Here is a 20,629-nt window from a genome sequence, read left to right as displayed (position 1 = left end):
ACTGCAGCCTCCAACTCCTGAGCTCAAGCGATTCTCCTGGCTCAGCCTCCTGAGCAGCTGGGAATATAGGCACATGCCACCAAACCTGTCTAGTTTTTAAATTATTTATAGAGCTGTGGTCTCACTATCTTGTCCAGGCTGGTCTCAAACTCCTGGTCTTAAGCTATCCTCCTGCCTCAGCCTCCCAAAGTGCTGAAATTACAAGCTGGAGCCACCGGGCCCAGCCCAGAGTTCAATTTATTTTTAGCTCCCACGTATGAATGAGAATACATGATATTTGCCTTTCTGTGCCCAGCTTATTTCACTTAATATTACATATTCCGGTTCCATCCACGTTGTTGCAAATGACAGAATTTTGTTCTTTTTTTATGGATGAACAATATTCCACTGTATATATGTACATTTTCTTTATTCATTCATCTGTGGGTGGACACTTAGGTTGATTCCATATCCGACATGACACTTTGGATTTTTAAAGGCTTGGCTCTGTTGCTTACCAGCTGTGTGTCCTTGGGCAAGTCACTTAACCTCTCTGAGCCTCAGTTCTTCCTATCTGGATACTGGGAATTATATTCATTTCCTATGGCTGCTGTGACTTGTTGGCTTAAAACAACAAAAACTTATTATCTTACAGTTCTGGAGGTCACAAGTCCAAAATGGGCCCCACAAGGTTAAAATCAAGGCATAGGCAGGGCTGCATTCCTTTTGGAGTTTCTAGGGGAGAATCTGTTTTCTTACTTTCATCTTTAAAGCTAGTATTGGTTGATCAAGTCCTTCTCACATCACATCACTCTGACAGTGCCTCTCTTCGATTCATCTTTCGTTTACAAAGACCTTTGTGATTACATCGGATGCACCTGGATAATTCAGGCTACTATCTCCATCTTGAGGTCTTCTGATTAGCAACCTTAATTCCACTTGCAACCTTAATCGCCCCTTGCCATGTAGCATAATGATTTTGCAGGTTCCAGGGATTAGAATGTGGTTATCTTTTGTGGAGGGGTCCCAATATTCTGCTTCCCACAGGAAGGATAGTATCCAATGAGCATCTTCTCTATCACCTGGGAGCCTGTCCCCACCTGCAGCCTTGTCCTTCTGAAGCACACAGTGCAATGGAGCTGGTGGCCTTGTAGAAGCTAATCACAGAGACATTCAAGCAATTATAATAGTAATCAATGCCATAAAGGGGGAGCTCAGGGCACTATTGGAGAATCAAGGAAGGTTTCTTGGAGGAAGTGACATTAAAGCAAAACCTGAGGAATGGATAGGAGCTGGCCAGGCAAAGCAGAGGCTAAACAGGTAAACTGAGGTATAGAGAGGTGAATTAATTGACTTCTAGGCACCTTCCATCTTTTTGTCTGTCTCTAGGTGTGAACTGTATTCCCATGGCTGAGGATGGATCACCCCACTCTGTCCATCTTACAGCCTAGGTGAAAGGGGGAAGAAGGGTAGAACATGCCCCTCCTTTTTAAAAAGGTGCATACATCACTTTTGTTCATCCCCATTGGCCAGAATTCAGCCATGTGGCCACACCTAGCTGCAAGAGAAGCTGGGAATACAGTCTTCAATTGGGTCATGATTTTATTAAAAGGAAGAGAGCGGAATGAGTCTGGGGGAACAGCTACCATTCTTGGATTTGAGGTTTACTGTTGGAACTTGAACCCAAGTCTGTCTTGCTTCCAAAGCCTGCAGTTTTGACTCTCATCCTTTTCTGTCCAGTGCTTGCATGTGTATAGTGTGGTCCATGAACCAGAACCCTTAGCATCCTCCAGCAACTTGTGGGGAATGCAGAATCTGAGACCCCCACCATCCCCATATCTGTGGAATCAACATCTGATTCACGATCTCCTTGGAATCTAAGGGGAGGCAGAGGCTGCTGGACCACACTTTGGACAGCAATAGTCCAGAGCAGCATTTCTTTTTTTTTCATTTCAGCATATTATGGGGGTACAAAAGTTTAGGTTATGTATATTGTCCATGCCCCCCCACCCCCCCGAGTCAGAGCGTCAAGTGTGTCCATTCCCTAGACAGTGCACATAACACTCATTATGTAAGTCTACATTCTCAAACTTTCTTGTGGGCACAAACCAGCTGGGAATCTTGTCCAAAATGCAGATTCTGATGCTGTCGATCTGAAGCTGAACCTGAGATTTTGCATTTCCATAAAACTCCCAGGCAGTGCTTATGCTGCTAGCTCACAGACCACACTTTGAGTAGCAAGGGTCTAGGGTCTTTGAGGTACTTGATAAGCATAGTTGGTTGACATTTCAGAGTCCTAGGGCTACCCTAACTAACGGCCACAAACTGGATGGCTTAAAACAACAGAAATTTATTTTCTCACAGTTCTGGAGGCAAGAATTCTGAAATCAAGGTATTGGCAACCCCATTATCTCTCTAAAGGCTAATAGGGTAGAATCTGTTCCATGCCTTTTTCTTAGTGTCTTAGTCCATTTTGTGTTGCTATAAAGGAATATCTGAGGCTGGATAATTTATAAAGAAAAGAGGTTTATTTGGCTCATGGTTCTGCAGGCTGTACAAGAAACATGGCACCAGTATCTGATACTGGCAAGAGCTTCAGGGAGCTTCCAATTCAGGTGTAAGGCAAAGAGGGAACAAGTGTGTCACATGGCGAGAGCAGGAGCAAGAGAAGGAGGAGGGAGTGCCAGGCTCTTTTCAACAACCAGCTCTTGCATGAACTAATAGAGAGAACTCACTCATGACTGTGGTGAGGGCACCAAGCCATTCATGAGGGATCCACCCTCATGATCCAAACATCTCCCTCCAACACTGGGGATCAAATTTCAACATGAGATTTGGAGGGGCCAGACATCCAAACCATACCATATAGCTTTTGGTGTTGCTGGCAATTCTTGGCATTCCTTGGCTTGTAGACATGTCACTCCAATCTCTGCTTCTATTGTGACATGGTGTTCTCCAGGTACCTGTCTCTTTGTCTCTTCTCTTCTTATAAGGACTCCAGTTATACTGGATGAAGAGTTCACCCTACTTCGGTACTATGTCATCTTAACTTATATCTTAATTACATCTATGAAGACTCTATTTCCAAATAAGATTACATTCACAGGTACCAGCATTTAGGGCATCAACATATCTTCTGGTGGGGGACACAATTAAACCCACAGCAGTCACCTCCGCTGTTTTATGATGGGTTCCCTTGCACCTCACTCTGATGCTCTAATCTTGTCCAAACACTCCCTTTTGTACTGCCTAGGTTTGAACGCGTGTGCTTACACCACCACATGCCCAGCTTATGCAACTTGCACCACCACTACGAACAGTTACTATTGCACTTGCAAAAGAGGCTTCCGGGCTAGCAATGGACAAATGCAATTCAAAGATCCAGGAGTAAAATGCAATGGTGAGTTCACAAGCCCCTCAAAACCCTCCAGCATTTGGTAGGAAAATCAGGTGAAAGCTGGCTGGGTAGTGGATGTAGGTACTGCCCCCTTTCCTCCAAACATGAACCCAACCCTTCCTTTTCCTCCTTTCCTTTCCTTTCCTTTCCTTTCCTTTCCTTTCCTTTCCTTTCCTTTCCTTTCCTTTCCTTTCCTTTCCTTTCCTTTCCTTTCCTTTCCTTCCCTTTCCTTCCCTTTCCTTTCCTTCCTTCTTTCCTTCTTTCCTTCTTTCCTTCTTTCCTCTCTCACTCCATTTCCCCTCTTCTCTCTTTCTGATTATGAAATATGATGGTTGGGCTTCCTCACAATATGGTGGCTGGGTTATAAAGATGAGCATCTCAAGAGAATAAGGTGGAAGTACGTGATATTTTTATGACCCAGTATGGTATGTTTTTGACTTAATGTCACTTCCATCATAGTCACAAGTATGCTCAGCTTTAAGAGCAGAGGGGACATACACCCCACCACTTGATGAAAGGAGTACCAAAGTCATGTTTAGGGAAGAGCATGTGGGATGGGAGATATCGTTTCAACCACTTTTGGCAAATACAATCTGCTACCTGAGATGAGGTATATTTGTAACTCCAGCTCTTTCTCTGTCCAGATATTGATGAATGTTCTCAAAGCCCCCCAGTGTGTGGTCTTCATGCAGTCTGCGAAAATATGAAGGGCAAATACAAATGCAGCTGTTTGCCTGGTTTCTCTTCTCCCACTGGAAATAGCTGGAACCCGGGAAAGCCAGGCCGTTTTGCCTGTACAGGTAATGCTCTTGGGCTCTCAGGCATGGGCCTTTGGTGGACATCTTCCATTGGGTTGAGTTCCTGTGTTTCTAGACTTACACAGCCAATCTCTTGTCCACTCACTCTTCTCTACTCCTTCTCAGACATCGATGAGTGCCTCACCAGTGGGGTCTGCCCTGAGCATTCTCACTGTGCCAACTCTGTGGGAAGCTACAGTTGCAACTGCCAAGTTGGATTCATTGCTAGCAAGTCCACCTGTGAAGGTATAAAGGACCAGCTCTTCATTATTTACCTACTTAATTAATTAAGGATGGCGTCATTAGAAGATCATATGAGGAAGGGATTTTCTCACTTTATTTTATTTTATTTTATGATTGTTTGAGACAGGATTTCACTCTATTGCCCAGGGTACATGCGGTGGCATCATCATAGCTTGCAGCAACCTCAAATGCCTGGGTTCCAGTGATCCTCCTGCCTTAGCCTCATGAGTGGCTGGGACTATGGGCATGTCAATTATGCCTCGCTAATTCTTCTATTTTTTGTGGAGACAGGGTCTTGCTATGTTGCCCAGGTTGATCTCAAATTCCTGGCCTCAAGCAATCCTCCTGCCTTGGCCTCCCAAAGTACTAGGGTTACCAGCATGAGCCACTATGTCTAGTCTGAATTTTCTTATTTTAGGGAGAAAACTGGGGCTCAAGGAGGTGAAGTAACTTTCCCAAGTGTATGCAAGTATTATATGGAAGAGCTGGGACTTGAATTCTGGTTGTGGGTCTACTATGAATCAAACACTGGGTCACGCTGTACTTGAGTATAATAGAAAGCTCTTGTTACTAAACAAATCAATGGGCTTGCAGTCCAATGTGCATAGAAGCCAATACTATGGCACCAGCCTCTGAAAAAAGAAAAGTTTTATTGCAAGTTGACTGGTGACTGGGAAGGAGAGAGGAGGAAATGCTCAAATCTGTCTGCTGGATCTGGGGCTGCCTTGGTTTTATGAGCATAGGTTATTGAGGTGTGATGTGATTGGATCTTGCAATGAGGTGATGCTAGGAGGCATGATCTGATTGGGTCATGCCATGGGTGATGCCAGGGCTCGATCTGATTGGACCCTGGAACCTGCCGTGTGGTGTCCCCTTCTGAAGTCCGTCCCCACTTCTCAGTCTGAGCATTTATGTTCTGCCCACCGTTGCATGCTTGGTTCAGCTGGGGGTAACATTAAACCTGGAGGTCCATGGCAACTGCAAAACTACTCATGATTTTATTACATAAACAAAGACCCTATTTCCAAATACTAATACATTCACAGGTACCAGGGTTTAGGACTTCAACTAATTTCCTTCCTTCCTTCCTTCCTTTTTCCATTACTTTTCCTTCCTCTCTCCCTTCGTCCCTCTCTCCCTCTCTTTCTCCCCCCGTTTCTTTTTCTGATTACGAAAATATAAAAGGTCACTGTAGCAGTTCAAGGATGGATGGGCTTCCTGACAATATGGTGGCTATGTTCTAAGGAGGAGCATCTCAAGAGAACAAGGTGGAAGTACATGATACTTTTATGACCTAGTATGGTATCTTTTTGACCTAGTGTCACTTCCATCATAGTCACAAGCATGCTGATATTTGAGAGCAGATGGACATATATCCCACCACTTGATGAAAGGAGTACCACAGTCATGTTAACTGAAGAGCATGTGGGATGGTAGATACTGTTTCAATTGCTTTTGGAAAATACAATCTCCTAACCAGAATGAGGTACATTTGTAACCCTAACTGTTTCTCTGTCCAGATGTTGATGAATGTTCTCAAAGCCCCCCAATATGTGGTCCTCACTCAGTCTGCGAAAACATGCTGGGGACATACAAATGCAGCTGTTTGCCTGGTTTCTCTTCTCCCACTGGAAATGGCTGGATCTGGGGAAAACCAGGCCATTTTTCTTGTACAGGTAATGCTCTTGGGCTCTCAGGCATGGGCCTTTGGTGGACATCTACTATTGGGTTGAGTTGCTGTGTTCCTAGACCAGCTCTTCATTATTTACCTACTTAATTAATTAAGGATTGCATCATTAGAAGACCATATGAGGAAAAGATTTTCTCAGTTTATTTTACTTTATTTTATTTTATTTTATGATTGTTTGAGATAGAATTTCACTCTATTGCCCAGGGGTAGATGCAATGGCATCATCATAGCTCACAGCAACCTCGGATGCCTGGGTGCCAATGATCCTCCTGCCTCAGCCACTTACCACTGTGCTAGAATAATTTTTCTATTTTCTGTAGAGACAGGGTCTGGCTACATTGCCCAGCTTGGTCTCAAACTCCTGGCCTCAAGCAATCCTCCTGCCTTGGCCTCCTGGTACTTTGGGAGTGCTAGGATTACAGGCATGAGCCACCATGTCCGGCCTGGATTTCCTCATTTTAGGGGGAAAATTAGGGCTCAAGGAGGTGAAGTGATTTTTCAAGGATATGCAAGTGTTAATTGGAAGAGGTGGGACTTTAACTGTTGTTGAGGAGTTAGTATGAATCAAACAGTGGGTCAGGTGTATTTGAGTATAACAGGGAGTTCTTGTTACTGAGCAAATCAATGGGCTTGCTTCCGGTGTACATAGAAGCCAATACTGTGTGGCACCAGGCTTTGAGAAAAGAAAAGTTTTATTGCAAGTTGACTGATGACTGGCAAGGAGGAAAGGCCCAAGTCTGTCTTCTGCAGCTGGGGGCTGGGTCAGTTTTATAAGCATAGGTTAATGACATGATTTGATTGGCTCTTACAATGAGGTAATTCCAGGAGACATGATCTGATTGGGTCATGGCATGGGATGATGCAAGGGCTTGATCTGATTGGATCCTTGATGGTGCCTCCTGGTGTCCCCTTCTGAAGTCAGTCCCCACTCCTCGGTCTGAATGGTTATATTCTACCCACCATTGCATGCTTGGTTCAGCTGGGGGTGGCATTCAACCTGGGGTCTATGGCAAGTGTAAAACAAATCATAATTCTGTTACATAAACAAATAAGATTACATTCACAGATGGCAGGATTTGTGACTTCAACTAATTTCCTTCCTTGCTTCCTCTTCCCTCCCTCCCTTCCCTCCTTCTTTCCTTTCCCTACCTCTCTCCCCACTCTTTCTTTTCTGATTATGAAAATATGAAAGGTCACTGTAGAAGTTCATGGATGGTTGGGGTTCCTCACAGTATGGTGGCTGGGTCTAAGGATGAGCGTCTCAAGACAACAAGGTGCAAGTACAAGATATATTTATGACTTAGCATGGCATCTTTTTGACTCAGTGTCACTTCCATCATAGTCACAAGCATGTTCAGATTTGAGAGCAGAGGGGACATATATGCCACCACTTGATGAAAGGAGCACCACTGTCATGTTAAAGGAAGAGCATGTGGGATGGGAGCTATCGTTTCAATCGCTTTTGAAAAATACAATCTGCTAACCAGAATGAGGTACATTTGTAACTCTAACTGTTTCTCTGTCTAGATGTTGATGAATGTTCTCAAAGCCCCCCAATATGTGGCCCCCACTCAGTCTGCGAAAACATGCCAGGGACATACAAATGCAGCTGTTTGCCTGGTTTCTCTTCTCCCACTGGAAATGGCTGGATCCGGGCCAAGCCAGGCCAATTTGCCTGTACAGGTAATGCTCTTGGGCTCTCAGGCATGGGCCTTTGGTGGACATCTACTATTGGGTTGAGTTCCTGTGTTTCTAGACTTACACAGCCAATCTCTTGTCCACTCACTCTTCTCTATTCCTTCTCAGACATCGATGAGTGTCTCACCAGTGGTGTCTGCCCTGAGCATTCTCATTGTGCCAACTCTGTGGGAAGCTACAGTTGCAACTGCCAAGTTGGATTCATTGCTAGCAAGTCCACCTGTGAAGGTATAAAGGACCAGCTCTTCATTATTTACCCACTTAATTAATTAAGGATGGCGTCATTAGAAGACCATATGAGGAAGGGATTTTCTCAGTTTATTTTATCTTATTTTATGATTGTTTGAGACAGGATTTCACTCTATTGCCCAGGGGTAGATGCAGTGGCATCATCATAGCTCACAGCAACCTCGGATGCCTGGGTGCCGATGATCCTCCTGCCTCAGCCACTTACCACTGTGCTAGAATAATTTTTCTATTTTCTGTAGAGACAGGGTCTGGCTATGTTGCCAGGTTGGTCTCCTACTCCTGGCCTCAAGCAATCCTCCTGCCTTGGCCTCCTGGTACTTTGGGAGTGCTAGGATTACAGGCATGAGCCACCACGTTTGGCCTGGATTTTCTCAGTTTAGAGAGAAAATTAGAGTCAAGGAGGTGAATCGACTTTTCAAGGTTATGCAAGTGTTAATTGGAGGAGGTGGGTCTTTAACTGTTGCTAGGACCTACTATGAATCAAACAGTGGGTCAGGTGTATTTGAGTATAACAGGGAGTTCTTGTTACTGAGCAAATCAATGGGCTTGCTTCCAGTGTGCATAGAAGCCCATACTGTGGCACCAGGCTTTGAGAAAAGAAAAGTTTTATTGCAAGTTGACTGATGACTGGCAAGGAGGAAAGGCCCAAGTCTGTCTTCTGCAGCTGGGGGCTGGGTCAGTTTTATAAGCATAGGTTAATGACATGATTTGATTGGCTCTTACAATGAGGTAATTCCAGGAGACATGATCTGATTGGGTCATGGCATGGGATGATGCAAGGGCTTGATCTGATTGGATCCTTGATGGTGCCTCCTGGTGTCCCCTTCTGAAGTCAGTCCCCACTCCTCGGTCTGAATGGTTATATTCTACCCACCATTGCATGCTTGGTTCAGCTGGGGGTGGCATTCAACCTGGGGTCTATGGCAAGTGTAAAACAAATCATAATTCTGTTACATAAACAAATAAGATTACATTCACAGATGGCAGGATTTGTGACTTCAACTAATTTCCTTCCTTGCTTCCTCTTCCCTCCCTCCCTTCCCTCCTTCTTTCCTTTCCCTACCTCTCTCCCCACTCTTTCTTTTCTGATTATGAAAATATGAAAGGTCACTGTAGAAGTTCATGGATGGTTGGGGTTCCTCACAGTATGGTGGCTGGGTCTAAGGATGAGCGTCTCAAGACAACAAGGTGCAAGTACAAGATATATTTATGACTTAGCATGGCATCTTTTTGACTCAGTGTCACTTCCATCATAGTCACAAGCATGTTCAGATTTGAGAGCAGAGGGGACATATATGCCACCACTTGATGAAAGGAGCACCACTGTCATGTTAAAGGAAGAGCATGTGGGATGGGAGCTATCGTTTCAATCGCTTTTGAAAAATACAATCTGCTAACCAGAATGAGGTACATTTGTAACTCTAACTGTTTCTCTGTCTAGATGTTGATGAATGTTCTCAAAGCCCCCCAATATGTGGCCCCCACTCAGTCTGCGAAAACATGCCAGGGACATACAAATGCAGCTGTTTGCCTGGTTTCTCTTCTCCCACTGGAAATGGCTGGATCCGGGCCAAGCCAGGCCAATTTGCCTGTACAGGTAATGCTCTTGGGCTCTCAGGCATGGGCCTTTGGTGGACATCTACTATTGGGTTGAGTTCCTGTGTTTCTAGACTTACACAGCCAATCTCTTGTCCACTCACTCTTCTCTACTCCTTGTCAGACATCGATGAGTGCCTCACCAGTGGTGTCTGCCCTGAGCATTCTCACTGTGCCAACTCTGTGGGAAGCTACAGTTGCAACTGCCAAGTTGGATTCATCGCTAGCAAGTCCACCTGTGAAGGTATAAAGGACCAGCTCTTCATTATTTACCCACTTAATTAATCATGGATCACGTCATTAGAAGACAATATGAAGAAGGGATTTTCTCACTTTATTTTATTTTATTTTATTTTTGATTAAAAAATAAAATTTTTAAATCATTTTAATCATTTAAATTTTTTTAATCATTTTTGATTATTTGAGATAGATTTTCACTCTATTGCCCAGGGGTAGATACAATGGCATCATCATAGCTCACAGCAACCTCAGATGCCTGGGTGCCAATGATCCTCCTGCCTCAGCCACTTACCACTGTGCTAGAATAATTTTTCTATTTTCTGTAGAGACAGGGTCTGGCTATGTTGCCAGGTTGGTCTCCTACTCCTGGCCTCAAGCAATCCTCCTGCCTTGGCCTCCTGGTACTTTGGGGGTGCTAGGATTGCAGGCATGAGCCACCATGTCCGGCCTGGATTTCCTCATTTTAGGGGGAAAATTAGGGCTCAAGGAGGTGAAGTGACTTTTCAAGAATATGCACGTGTTAATTGGAAGAGGTGGGACTTTAACTGTTGTTGAGGAGTTAGTATGAATCAAACAGTGGGTCAGGTGTATTTGAGTATAACAGGGAGTTCTTGTTACTGAGCAAATCAATGGGCTTGCTTCCGGTGTGCATAGAAGCCAATACTGTGTGGCACCAGGCTTTGAGAAAAGAAAAGTTTTATTGCAAGTTGACTGATGACTGGAAAGGAGGAAAGGCTCAAGTCTGTCTTCTGTAGCTGGGGGCTGGGTCAGTTTTATAAGCATAGGTTAATGATGTGATTTGATTGGTTCTTACAATGAAGTAATGCCAGGAGACATGATCTGATTGGGTCATGGCATGGGATGATGCAAGGGCTTGATCTGATTGGATCCTTGATGGTGCCATATGGTGTCCCCTTCTGAAGTCAGTCCCCACTCCTCGGTCTGAATGGTTATATTCTACCCACCATTGCATGCTTGGTTCAGCTGGGGGTGGCATTCAACCTGGGGTCTATGGCAAGTGTAAAACAAATCATAATTCTGTTACATAAACAAATAAGATTAGATTCACAAGATGGCAGGATTTAAGACTTCAACTAATTTCCTTCCTTGCTTCCTCCCTCCCTTCCCTCCTTCTTTCCTTTCCCTACGTTTCTCCCCACTCTTTCTTTTCTGATTATGAAAATATGGAATGTCACTGTAGAAGTTCATGGATGGTTGGGCTTCCTCACAGTATGGTGGCTGGGTCTAAGGATGAGCGTCTCAAGAGAACAAGGTGAAAGTGTAAGATGTATTTATGACTTAGCATGGTATCTTTTTGACCCAGTGTCACTTCCATCATAGTCACAGCATATTCAGATTTGAGAGCAGAGGGGACATATACCCCACCACTTGATGAAAGGAGCACCAAAGTCATGTGAAATGAGGAGCATGTGAGATGGGAGATATCATTTTAATCAGTTTTTGAAAATACAGTTTGCTTTACCAGGATGAGGTGCATTTGTAACTCTAACTGTTTCTCTGTCTAGATGTTGATGAATGTTCTCAAAGCCCCCAAATATGTGGCCCTCACTCAGTCTGCGAAAACATGCTGGGGACATACAAATGCAGCTGTTTGCCTGGTTTCTCTTCTCCCACTGGAAATGGCTGGATCCCGGGCAAGCCAGGTCATTTTGCCTGTACAGGTAATGCTCCATGTTTATCTATAGGGATGATGACTAAAGACTGTGAAAGGCCAGGAGTGATCAAGCCCTTATCACATGTCCCCTGGCTTGGTCTAAGAGATGTTGGATGTCATCTCTGCTTTTTCTCATCTATTTGTAGCAGTGAGTTATGGCTGAGTAACATATCACCCTGAAAGTTAACGGCTAAAAACAACCACATTTATTTAGCTCTGGAGTCCATGGGTTAGCAATTTAGGTTAGGCTCTCTTGGCCAGTTCTTTTGGTCTCACCTGGGCTTGTTCTTGTGTCCACAGTGAGCACATCCTGGCTCGGCTGTTTCACATGTCTGGGACTCATCTGGAATGGTTCATTTCGCTTCCACTTGGTCTTTCATTCTTCATTAGGGTAGTCTGGGGTTTATTTCTATGGAAGAGGTAAGAGGGCCAGGAGAATGAACAGAAGGAAACAGATTTCTTAAGTCTCGAGTTTGCGTCTGGCTCTTGTCACTTCTTCTGCATTCTACTGGCCAATGCAAGTCATAGGGCCAGCTATATTCAAGGTATGGGGAAACAGATCCCACCTGTTCGTGGTTGGCATGGCAAAGTCACATGCATGCAATCTACATTCCAAGGTGTGAATACAGAGAAGAGTAATGGACTATGGCCATTTTTGTAATCTCCGTTAATTATGTTTTGAAATTATTTGCCACCCTTCTGCTTACATATCATTGGCCAGAATTTATTCTCATGGCAATGGCTAAGTGTAGGAGGCGACTGGGAAATATGTCCCACTGTGTGCCCTGGAAAAGGGGAGAACACAGATACTGGAGTGCATCAGCCCAGTCTGCTGCAAATGAACATGCAGGGTGAATCTCCTATCTGCCGTCTGCCGTCGTCTTTCCTCATTTTCCTTGACCTGGGTTTGGGGTTTTCTCTTCCACTCCTCAGAGGTGAACGAATGTGCCAACCCCAGAGCTTGCCCGGAGAACGCGACTTGTTATAACACTCTTGGAAACTACTCTTGCGTCTGCAACCGAGGATTTGAATCCAGCAGCGGCTCCCTGAGTTTCCAGGGTGTGGGGGGATCCTGTGAAGGTAGGCGGAGGTGTCTTTTGGAGACTCGGGTCCACATCTGTTTGCAAAGACGCCAGTGACAGGGTTGGGGAGAGTCTTGGCTGAGTTCATGACCTTCATCTGCAAATCTGGAGCCTATAACTATTCATTCATTCAGTCACTCACTCACTCATTCAACAAACACCTCTTGAGCACCTATTCTATACTCTATAATAGTTAAGGCACTTGGGATAGAGCAGTGAATAACATCTCCAAATACCATCATATTGGGGGTTTGGGCTTCAACATATGAATTTGGGAGGAGGGGGGGCCACCATTCAGACCATCGCACCCAGGATCACCAAGCCCTTCAGTGACAGAGCCGGGCTTTGAACCCAGAAGAAAGTTCACTGGGAGAAAATCAACCTGTGTGGACTAAAGTTAATCTATGCACCTGCCTCATAAATTGCAAGGAGATTAGGAGCAAACGATTCAGTAGGTGAGCTTGGTTGGGGCCAGGTTCTCAGAGCCTTGCACATCTAATGAGGAGTTTGGATTTTATCCTGAGCCGTGGAGAGTATTGTCGGAGTAGTTTATGGGTCATCAATATGCCTCTAATGGTTGCTCTCTGCATGGTGAAAACGTGGTTCAAGAAGGTGAGATTGGAACCAGGGAAACACATTGGCTCCAGTCAGCAGTGAGGCTATGAGGGGCTGTAGCCCCAGTGTCCTTCCTTCTTTTGACTTAGACTGGTTTTCTGCTTAGATGTGGATGAATGCTCCAGGAACTCAACTCTTTGTGGTCCCAATTCCATCTGCATCAACGTCCCGGGAGCATACAGTTGCTCCTGCCTGGCTGGCTTCTTTTCACCCAATTTTTGGACCCTCAAGGATCCAGGGGCTTTTGAATGTGTAGGTAAGTCTCCCAGCCATGCTGAGGACGTCTCAATGGATATCCAACGACCTTGAAACATAGCGGCTTTAGAACAATGACCCTTTATTCTTGCTCACTATTCTACAGGTTGAGCACATGATTTTTAAGGATCTAGGATGGCTGGCACATCCAAAATGGTCTTGCTTATGTGACTGGCAATTGGTGCTGGTCTCTGACTGGGATCTCCACTGGGACCCTGAGCTTTCCTCATGAGTCTTTCCACATCGCTGCTTGGGCTTCCTCATAGCATGGCAGCATCTCTAAGACAGAGCATTTCAGGAAGAAAAAAGCAAAAAACTGCCAGTCTTTTTATGGGCTGGGCTTGGAAGGGACTTGGGACAAACAGTCCTTCTACCACACTCTATTGACCATGGGCCCAGGGCCCGTATAGATTTCAAGGAAGGGGAAATAAACTCCCTGTCTCACTAAAGGAGCAACATGTGCCTACAGGAAGTGGAGGAATTGCTGGAGGCCATCTTTGGAATATCTATTCTATTGCATTTTATATTCTTCAACTGTGAAAAACGCATGCTTCTCTTCATTAAAAAGGCTGTATTTCTTATTATTTGTTGATATTCGCTAGCTGCTGATATTGTTAGAAGCAGAATAATGGAGGGGTCAAGTTGAAAAGGACCTTATAAATAAGTTAGTACAGGTTTAGGTGCTCCCAGGCACCCAAATGGGATCCCATCGAGACCAAGGCAGAAGCCATGCAGGCAAGGCCATGGGCTCTCCCATCCTGCTTTTGTCAAATTATCACCTCTTTTATTTGTTTTATGTATGTGGGTTTCACTTCACATAAAGAAAAGCTTGCTGGGTGAAAAAGTTTTGAAAACGGTGCATCTAGCCCAACTCCATATGCAAATTTCAGCCACTAGACCACCAGGGACATATGCGCATTTCATCTGTGCTCCCTGTGACAAGATGTCACCTAGTTTATGCTTAAATGTTTCTGGAAGTGGGGATCTCTCTCCTTCTAAATGAGGAGACGTCTTCCGTGATACTAACAGGAAAACCACTTCCCCTTACCTTCCAACGACGGCCCTTTCTTGTGTGTCTTTGGGGGCCTTCAAATTAATCCACATTCATATCACAAAGACTTTTTATTCCAATTCTCCACGGTAACGCCCAGTGCCAGACACCATATACTGGCTTGAGTCACTAGTCAATGTTGCCTGTTTAGTCCTCCTATTTTGTGAGTTGTTATAGAAATAAGAAAACTTTTGTCTTTACCACCTTCCTCATCATTTTTTCCCCCCATAACATTCTAGTCCATGTATCTGCTGCAATTCAGAAACCCTCCGAGGGAGACCTAAGCCTCTGTTGGCATAGTAACCTGGCATCCCCCTGGATTAGTTAAGTCAGAGTTTCTCAGCCTTAGCACTATTGACATTTTGGGCTGTATACTTTTTTGTTGCTGTGGGGAGCGTGTTCTGTGCAGTGTAGGATGTTTGGAAGCATCGTTGGCCTTTACTCACTAGATCTCAGTATCACTCTTTGTTGTGATAACCAAAAATGTCTACAGATACTGCCTACAAATTTCCCCCCAATTATAGCTTAACATAATAGAAATTTCTCACTCTTATAACAAGACAATATGGATATGCCTGGCCAGTGGGCAGCCTTCCTTCACATGGTGATGAAGGCACCAGGTCTTTCTCCATCTTTTGGTCCTCCTATCCCTTAGAGCCTTGGAGTCCCTCGTTCTAGCCAGTGGAGGGGGAAGAGAGAAGAGAGAGGTCACACCTACTTCTTGACCAGTGTGGCCCACAAGTGACGTGTATCTCATAAGTTCTCCTATTCAACGAGTGAAAACTAGTCACATGGCCGCACCTAGATGCAGAACGTTCTGGAAAATGTATTCTCTGGCAGGGACACCATTGTCTAGTGGACCACGACTCTATACTTTGGAAGAAGTATGACTTGGTTGGACCATTGGCCCACCTCTGCTTCACACTGATTCCGTACCCTACAGATATCGATGAGTGTGCTTTCAAGACATGCCCCGTCAATGCAACCTGCACCAACACTCCCGGGAGCTACTTTTGCACCTGCCACCCTGGCTTCGTACCAAGCAATAGACAGACGAATTTCACAGACCAGAAAGTGAAATGTAGAGGTGAGGGAGAGTTTTCTGGGACAGCCCTGAGAAGTCATTTCTCCTCCTTGTTCCTCTGGGTTTCCTGATATTCTCCAGTTCCTTGCAGATATCGATGAGTGCTTCCAAGATCCATCACTGTGTGGTCCACATTCTGTCTGCACCAATGCCCTGGGCTCCTACAGCTGCAGCTGCATGATGGGCTTTCGTCCTGATCCAGAACGCTTCCAGAAATATGGCAACCTCAGCTGTAAAAGTAATAATCTCTTTGTATGTCTTGGCGATGGAATCTGTGTCTTGCTTTGGTTCTAAAATTTCTCACTCTACTCAACCCCTGGATCCTTCTCTTACTTCCACCCCATTCACTAAGTACTGAGCATTCTTCAGTTCTGGATATGATGGGCATGATTCTCATTCTCAGAGGGCTTATTATCTAGGGAAGGAGCCAGGGGGCTCCTTCACACACAATTACGTAATATTTAATAGTTATTAGGATGAGTGCAATGATTGAAAATGCATAATGTGCTTTGGAGTGGTCAATGGAATATTGAATTTGCTCCATGCAAAGGATATTTAAGTGGAAACTTGAAAGAGGAGTAGGAATTCTCTAGATGAAGAGAGGGATCACAGTGTTCTGGGTTATGGCATGTGCAAAGGCCCTGAGGCTCACGCAAAGTGAGTACAAGAGGAAGTGGCATTAGATGTGTGCAATGAGGTGGAGAGAGGTCAGAGTCTGCAGGGCCTTGTGTGTGTGCCATGTGAAGAATTTTGGAGTCTTTTTTCCCCCAAGAACAATGGGGAACCACAAAAGGTTTAAAGTTTTAAAATTATGGATTATGGGATACATTAAAAATATATGTTATTAATACTTATAGGGAAGCAATGAGGTATAACAATAAAATGAACATACCTGAGGCCTTTCCCAACATAAGAAAGAGAATATCATCAATACCATTGTGTCTTCTGCATGTTCCTTCCCACTATGTCTCCTCCTCTGAGGGACCCACCTGGAATTTTGGGTTCATTATTCTCCTACTTTTAAAAAATATTCCCTCCTGGGTATGTATCCCTAAACAATATATCTGCTTAGTTTTGCTTGCTTTGGAGCTTTGCAAAAATGGTATCACACTATTTATGGTCTTCTCTGATCTGCTGTTTTCACTCAATATTGCACTCTGTAGAATCCCTCATGTTGTAGTGCACAGCTGTAGTTTGTTTAGCTTCACCATTTTGTGTTATGGCTATGGGCCATTTTTAAGCCGGAGAGGGGGAATGAAATCTGACTTTTTTTTTATCCTGCCTTGCTGTGGTTGACATTTGGTTTTGTTGCTTTTGTTTTCTTCCTAGGACTTCCCTTCAAGTGTATGGAAGATGTGATACCCAATAATAAACAGGTCCAGCAATGCCAAGGGGGAGCAGCATTGAAACCTGAATATGTAAGTGTTTTTGAAGTTTCCTAGTTCTTGAGGTTTTCCTAGAAGCCACTTAGGTAGAATGTTGTTTTTGCAGTTTTAACAAAGGCAAAAATAACAGTAGCATAAACCAGATAGAAGTTTGTTTCTCTCTTCTGTAACAGCCTGAGTGTAAGATGTGCAGAGCTGATAATGATGAGTCCATAAAGCTCCCATGTTGTGGCCCAAGACGGCTGCTCCAGCTCCTGCCATCACATCTGCATTCCAGATGGTAGGAAGGGGAGAAGAGGAAATGGAAGGCACAGTCTTTTCTCCTTTAACTGCATGACCCAGCTTCACTTCTGTTACCTGACTGGCCAAAAATTAGTCACATGGTCACACATAGCTGCAAGGGAAGCTGGGAAGGAAGGATATTTGCTTATCTAAAACTTGAGGAAGAAGAAGGGGAGACTGTATTGGAGTCTCCCCAACAGTGAAGGTGTTGTTGTTGCATCCAAGTGATATGGGACGGGTGATACTCAGCTAGCCTAGCAGTGAGGAATTTGGACCTCCTATCTAATGAAGTCATTGCTGTGTGTAAAAACTCTATAGTCTATTTAGAAATTGTTGCTACTGTTCTAAATAAGAGCTTGTAAATTAGCGTTGGAACTACCACACACCTTGGACCACTGTTTTTACTTTTAAATTGTAAAATACACATAACATAAAATGTATCATTTTACATATTTTAAAGTGCACAATTCAGTGGCATTTAGTCCATCCACAATGTTGTGCAACTGTCACCATTATCTGGTTCCAGAACATTTTCATCACCCTGAGAAGAAACCCTTCCCCATTAAGCACTCACTCCCCATTATTCCCTTCTCCCAGCCCATGGCCAACACTAATCAGCTTTCTGTCTTCATGGATTTGTCTTTCCTGGACATTTCCTATACATGGAATCGTACAATATTAGTTCCTTTGTGTCTGGCGTCTTTCACTGGGCATGACGTTTTCAAGCTTCATTCACTCTATAGCATGTATCAGAAATCCTTCCTTTTTCAGGGTTGAGTAGTATTTCATTCGAACCACTGTTTGCTTACACATTTCCCCATCTTTTTGTACCACTAAATAGTTTTGCTGTTTGTTCATGTTTGCTTCTTTTATTCATGGAAAGGAAAGGTGATGTGATTCTAATTTTGATCAAAGGATAGTTTTATTTCCCTGGGAATTCTAGATACTTGGGGATTCAGGAGTACGATGGGCTTGATGGCTCAATTTGTGGATTATGTGCTTGGAGGAATGGATGGGTCAGTGCTCACAAATGCTCTTTCTTCTGGGGCACAGGTCTCCTTTTGTGCACTGATAAATGCCATCTTCAGCATTCTGAATGATGTGTGTGAAAACAAAACCACTGTGGTTTCTCTGAAGGTAAAAATAAAATTTTTGTGTCTTGAGTTTCAAACATCTCGGGTACATTTGGGGAGTGCGGAAAGTCCTCTTTGTAATTCATGGGTTGTGAGTTAACATTTAACATATTATAGTTGTAAGGTTTTAAAAATTAACATGAGGTAAAATTACTTTATTTATTTGTTTTTTTTTTGGTGTATAGTTCTGTGAGTTTAATCACGTGAATAGATTTGTGGAACTACCACCACAATCAGAATACAGAGCAGTTTCATTTCCTCCAAAAATTCCGTTTGGCTTTCTCTTTATAGTCAGATACCCCCTTCACCCCTAACCTCTATACATCTCTGTCACTGCAGTTTGTCTTTTCAAGAGGGTGATATAAATGGAATCACAGAGTATATGGCCTTTTGGGACTGACTTCTTTCACTCAGCACAGTGCATTTGAGACTCAAGGATGTTGCGTTTATCAATAGTTCCATTCCTCCTCCTCCTCCTTCTCCTTCTTTTCTAAATTTTTACCATTAGTGACATTTAGTGTATTCATAGTATTGTGCAAACCATCACCACCCTCCATCTCCAGAACTTTCTCATCTTCCCGAACTGACACTCTGTCCCCATGAAACGCTCACTGCCCGCCCTCCCCCCCCCAGCCCCTGGCACCCACCACCTACTTCCTGTCTCTGTGGCTCTGACGACTCTAGGGACCTCCTGTGAGTGAAACCACACAGGATTTGTCCTTCTGTGTCTGGCTTATGTCATGGAGCATGATGTCCTCAGGGTTCATCCATGTTGTAGCATGGATCAACGCTTCATTTCTTGCTTCATTTGTCTTTTATTGCTGAGTAATATCCCATTTTATAAATGCACCGTGGTTTGTTTATCCATTCATTTTTGAAGGACATTTCAGTTGTTTCCAGCTTTTTTTTTTAAAATAATTGTGGCCTCTTTATTTATGTAAACTTTTGTTACATATATTGCTTTTGGTGGTTATCGATAGAGCTGCTATAAACTCTCCTGTGCAGTGTTTTTGTGTGTGTGAACATGAATTTTCGTGTCTCCAGGGTAAATACCTAAGAGCAGCTCAGTTATTACAGTTGCAGACATGAAAACTCAGTTTTTCTTAAGCCTTTAAGTTGGACTTAGGGATGTTGTTTTATTTATAAATCTGGTTATTTTTGTATGAAAATAAGAATAATACGTTTACTTGTAATTTTACCAATTTAAAGTTAATTTAACATATTTATTCATTAAGTTTACATTTTCATGAATGGTTGACCTTGTTTACACACTTAATTAAATTTTCTCAAATGTTTTATGCTATCTTTACAAATATCCTAATTTCCCCCCAATTTCAAGTACCTAATGAGGAAGATTTCCAAATCTAACAGGCAAAGTCACTAGAGCCCTTGAATGACCCATAAATCCAATTGATCAAACCTATTAATATATTAATAATAATTCAGATTCCCTTAAACATTCAATACAGTTTATAAACAGCCATGTTGTCTGAAATTGTTCGTTTTAAAATCACAAGTCTAATCGTTTTTTGCAGCAGAACCATGTGGTTAACTGGTTAGCTTCTCCAATGTGCCAAATTGTTCTAAACCCTTTAAATAACAGATGTTTCCAGATTATGCTAAAGATCTCAAAACCTTTTAAATTTCCCACACAAGTATTACCGCTAAGGATATTTAATTTGTCTATTTTTTTTTTTTTTTACTTTCCTGAAAGTATGAAATAACCTTCTGAACTAAGAAGATTAGAGTCAACATTTCAGGGGGTGGTTTTGATGAGATTTCATCAGCTGTAGAATTGTGGACCATGTTTTTCTAAGAGGCTTCTAGTTGAGATTTTTTTCTCCCGTGTCAGGGTTGTGGCGGGTGTGGACTCCAAAGCCGTGCCTTTCCGGGATACTGTTACAGAACTCAGGACATCCTGTTTCTCCTGGACAAACACCACTCAAATTTCACCCCTATCTCATAACATGAACAATACTATTATCATTATTGCTTTTCTTAATCCTATCCCTCCAGACATAACCAATGCTAACAGTTAGATGCTATCTTTCGATATCTTTTTGTGAGTGTGTGTATACACAAACACATTTTAGAATCATCTATTGAGCATTTACTATAAGAGGTTGAGGGCAGTTACTAGTGAGTCAGCATCGGGTGCTGCCAAGATTCAGATCACAG

The 20,629-nt window shown here is 43.4% G+C and overlaps 1 protein-coding gene across 3 annotated transcripts in view; it reads left to right on the top strand.

Moving 5' to 3' along the window:
- The window catches only part of ADGRE1 (adhesion G protein-coupled receptor E1), a 48,573-nt gene that overhangs the window by 9,468 nt on the left and 18,476 nt on the right, over positions 1-20,629 (top strand). For 2 of the 3 annotated variants that reach the window (XM_045548462.1, XM_045548465.1), the window contains exons 3-17: positions 3,233-3,379; positions 4,021-4,176; positions 4,300-4,419; positions 5,937-6,092; positions 7,634-7,789; positions 7,913-8,032; positions 9,495-9,650; positions 9,774-9,893; positions 11,416-11,571; positions 12,498-12,644; positions 13,368-13,517; positions 15,511-15,654; positions 15,743-15,889; positions 16,981-17,069; positions 18,372-18,455. In XM_045548462.1, the coding sequence (XP_045404418.1) occupies positions 3,233-3,379; positions 4,021-4,176; positions 4,300-4,419; positions 5,937-6,092; positions 7,634-7,789; positions 7,913-8,032; positions 9,495-9,650; positions 9,774-9,893; positions 11,416-11,571; positions 12,498-12,644; positions 13,368-13,517; positions 15,511-15,654; positions 15,743-15,889; positions 16,981-17,069; positions 18,372-18,455 (2,048 nt within the window). The remainder of the gene's footprint in view (positions 1-3,232; positions 3,380-4,020; positions 4,177-4,299; positions 4,420-5,936; positions 6,093-7,633; positions 7,790-7,912; positions 8,033-9,494; positions 9,651-9,773; positions 9,894-11,415; positions 11,572-12,497; positions 12,645-13,367; positions 13,518-15,510; positions 15,655-15,742; positions 15,890-16,980; positions 17,070-18,371; positions 18,456-20,629) is intronic. The other variant, XM_045548473.1, reaches the window with a different exon arrangement.

This window comes from Lemur catta, chromosome 1 (assembly GCF_020740605.2).
Source record: "Lemur catta isolate mLemCat1 chromosome 1, mLemCat1.pri, whole genome shotgun sequence".
Taxonomy (NCBI): domain Eukaryota; kingdom Metazoa; phylum Chordata; class Mammalia; order Primates; family Lemuridae; genus Lemur; species Lemur catta.
This window is presented reverse-complemented; position numbering and strand designations above follow the sequence as displayed.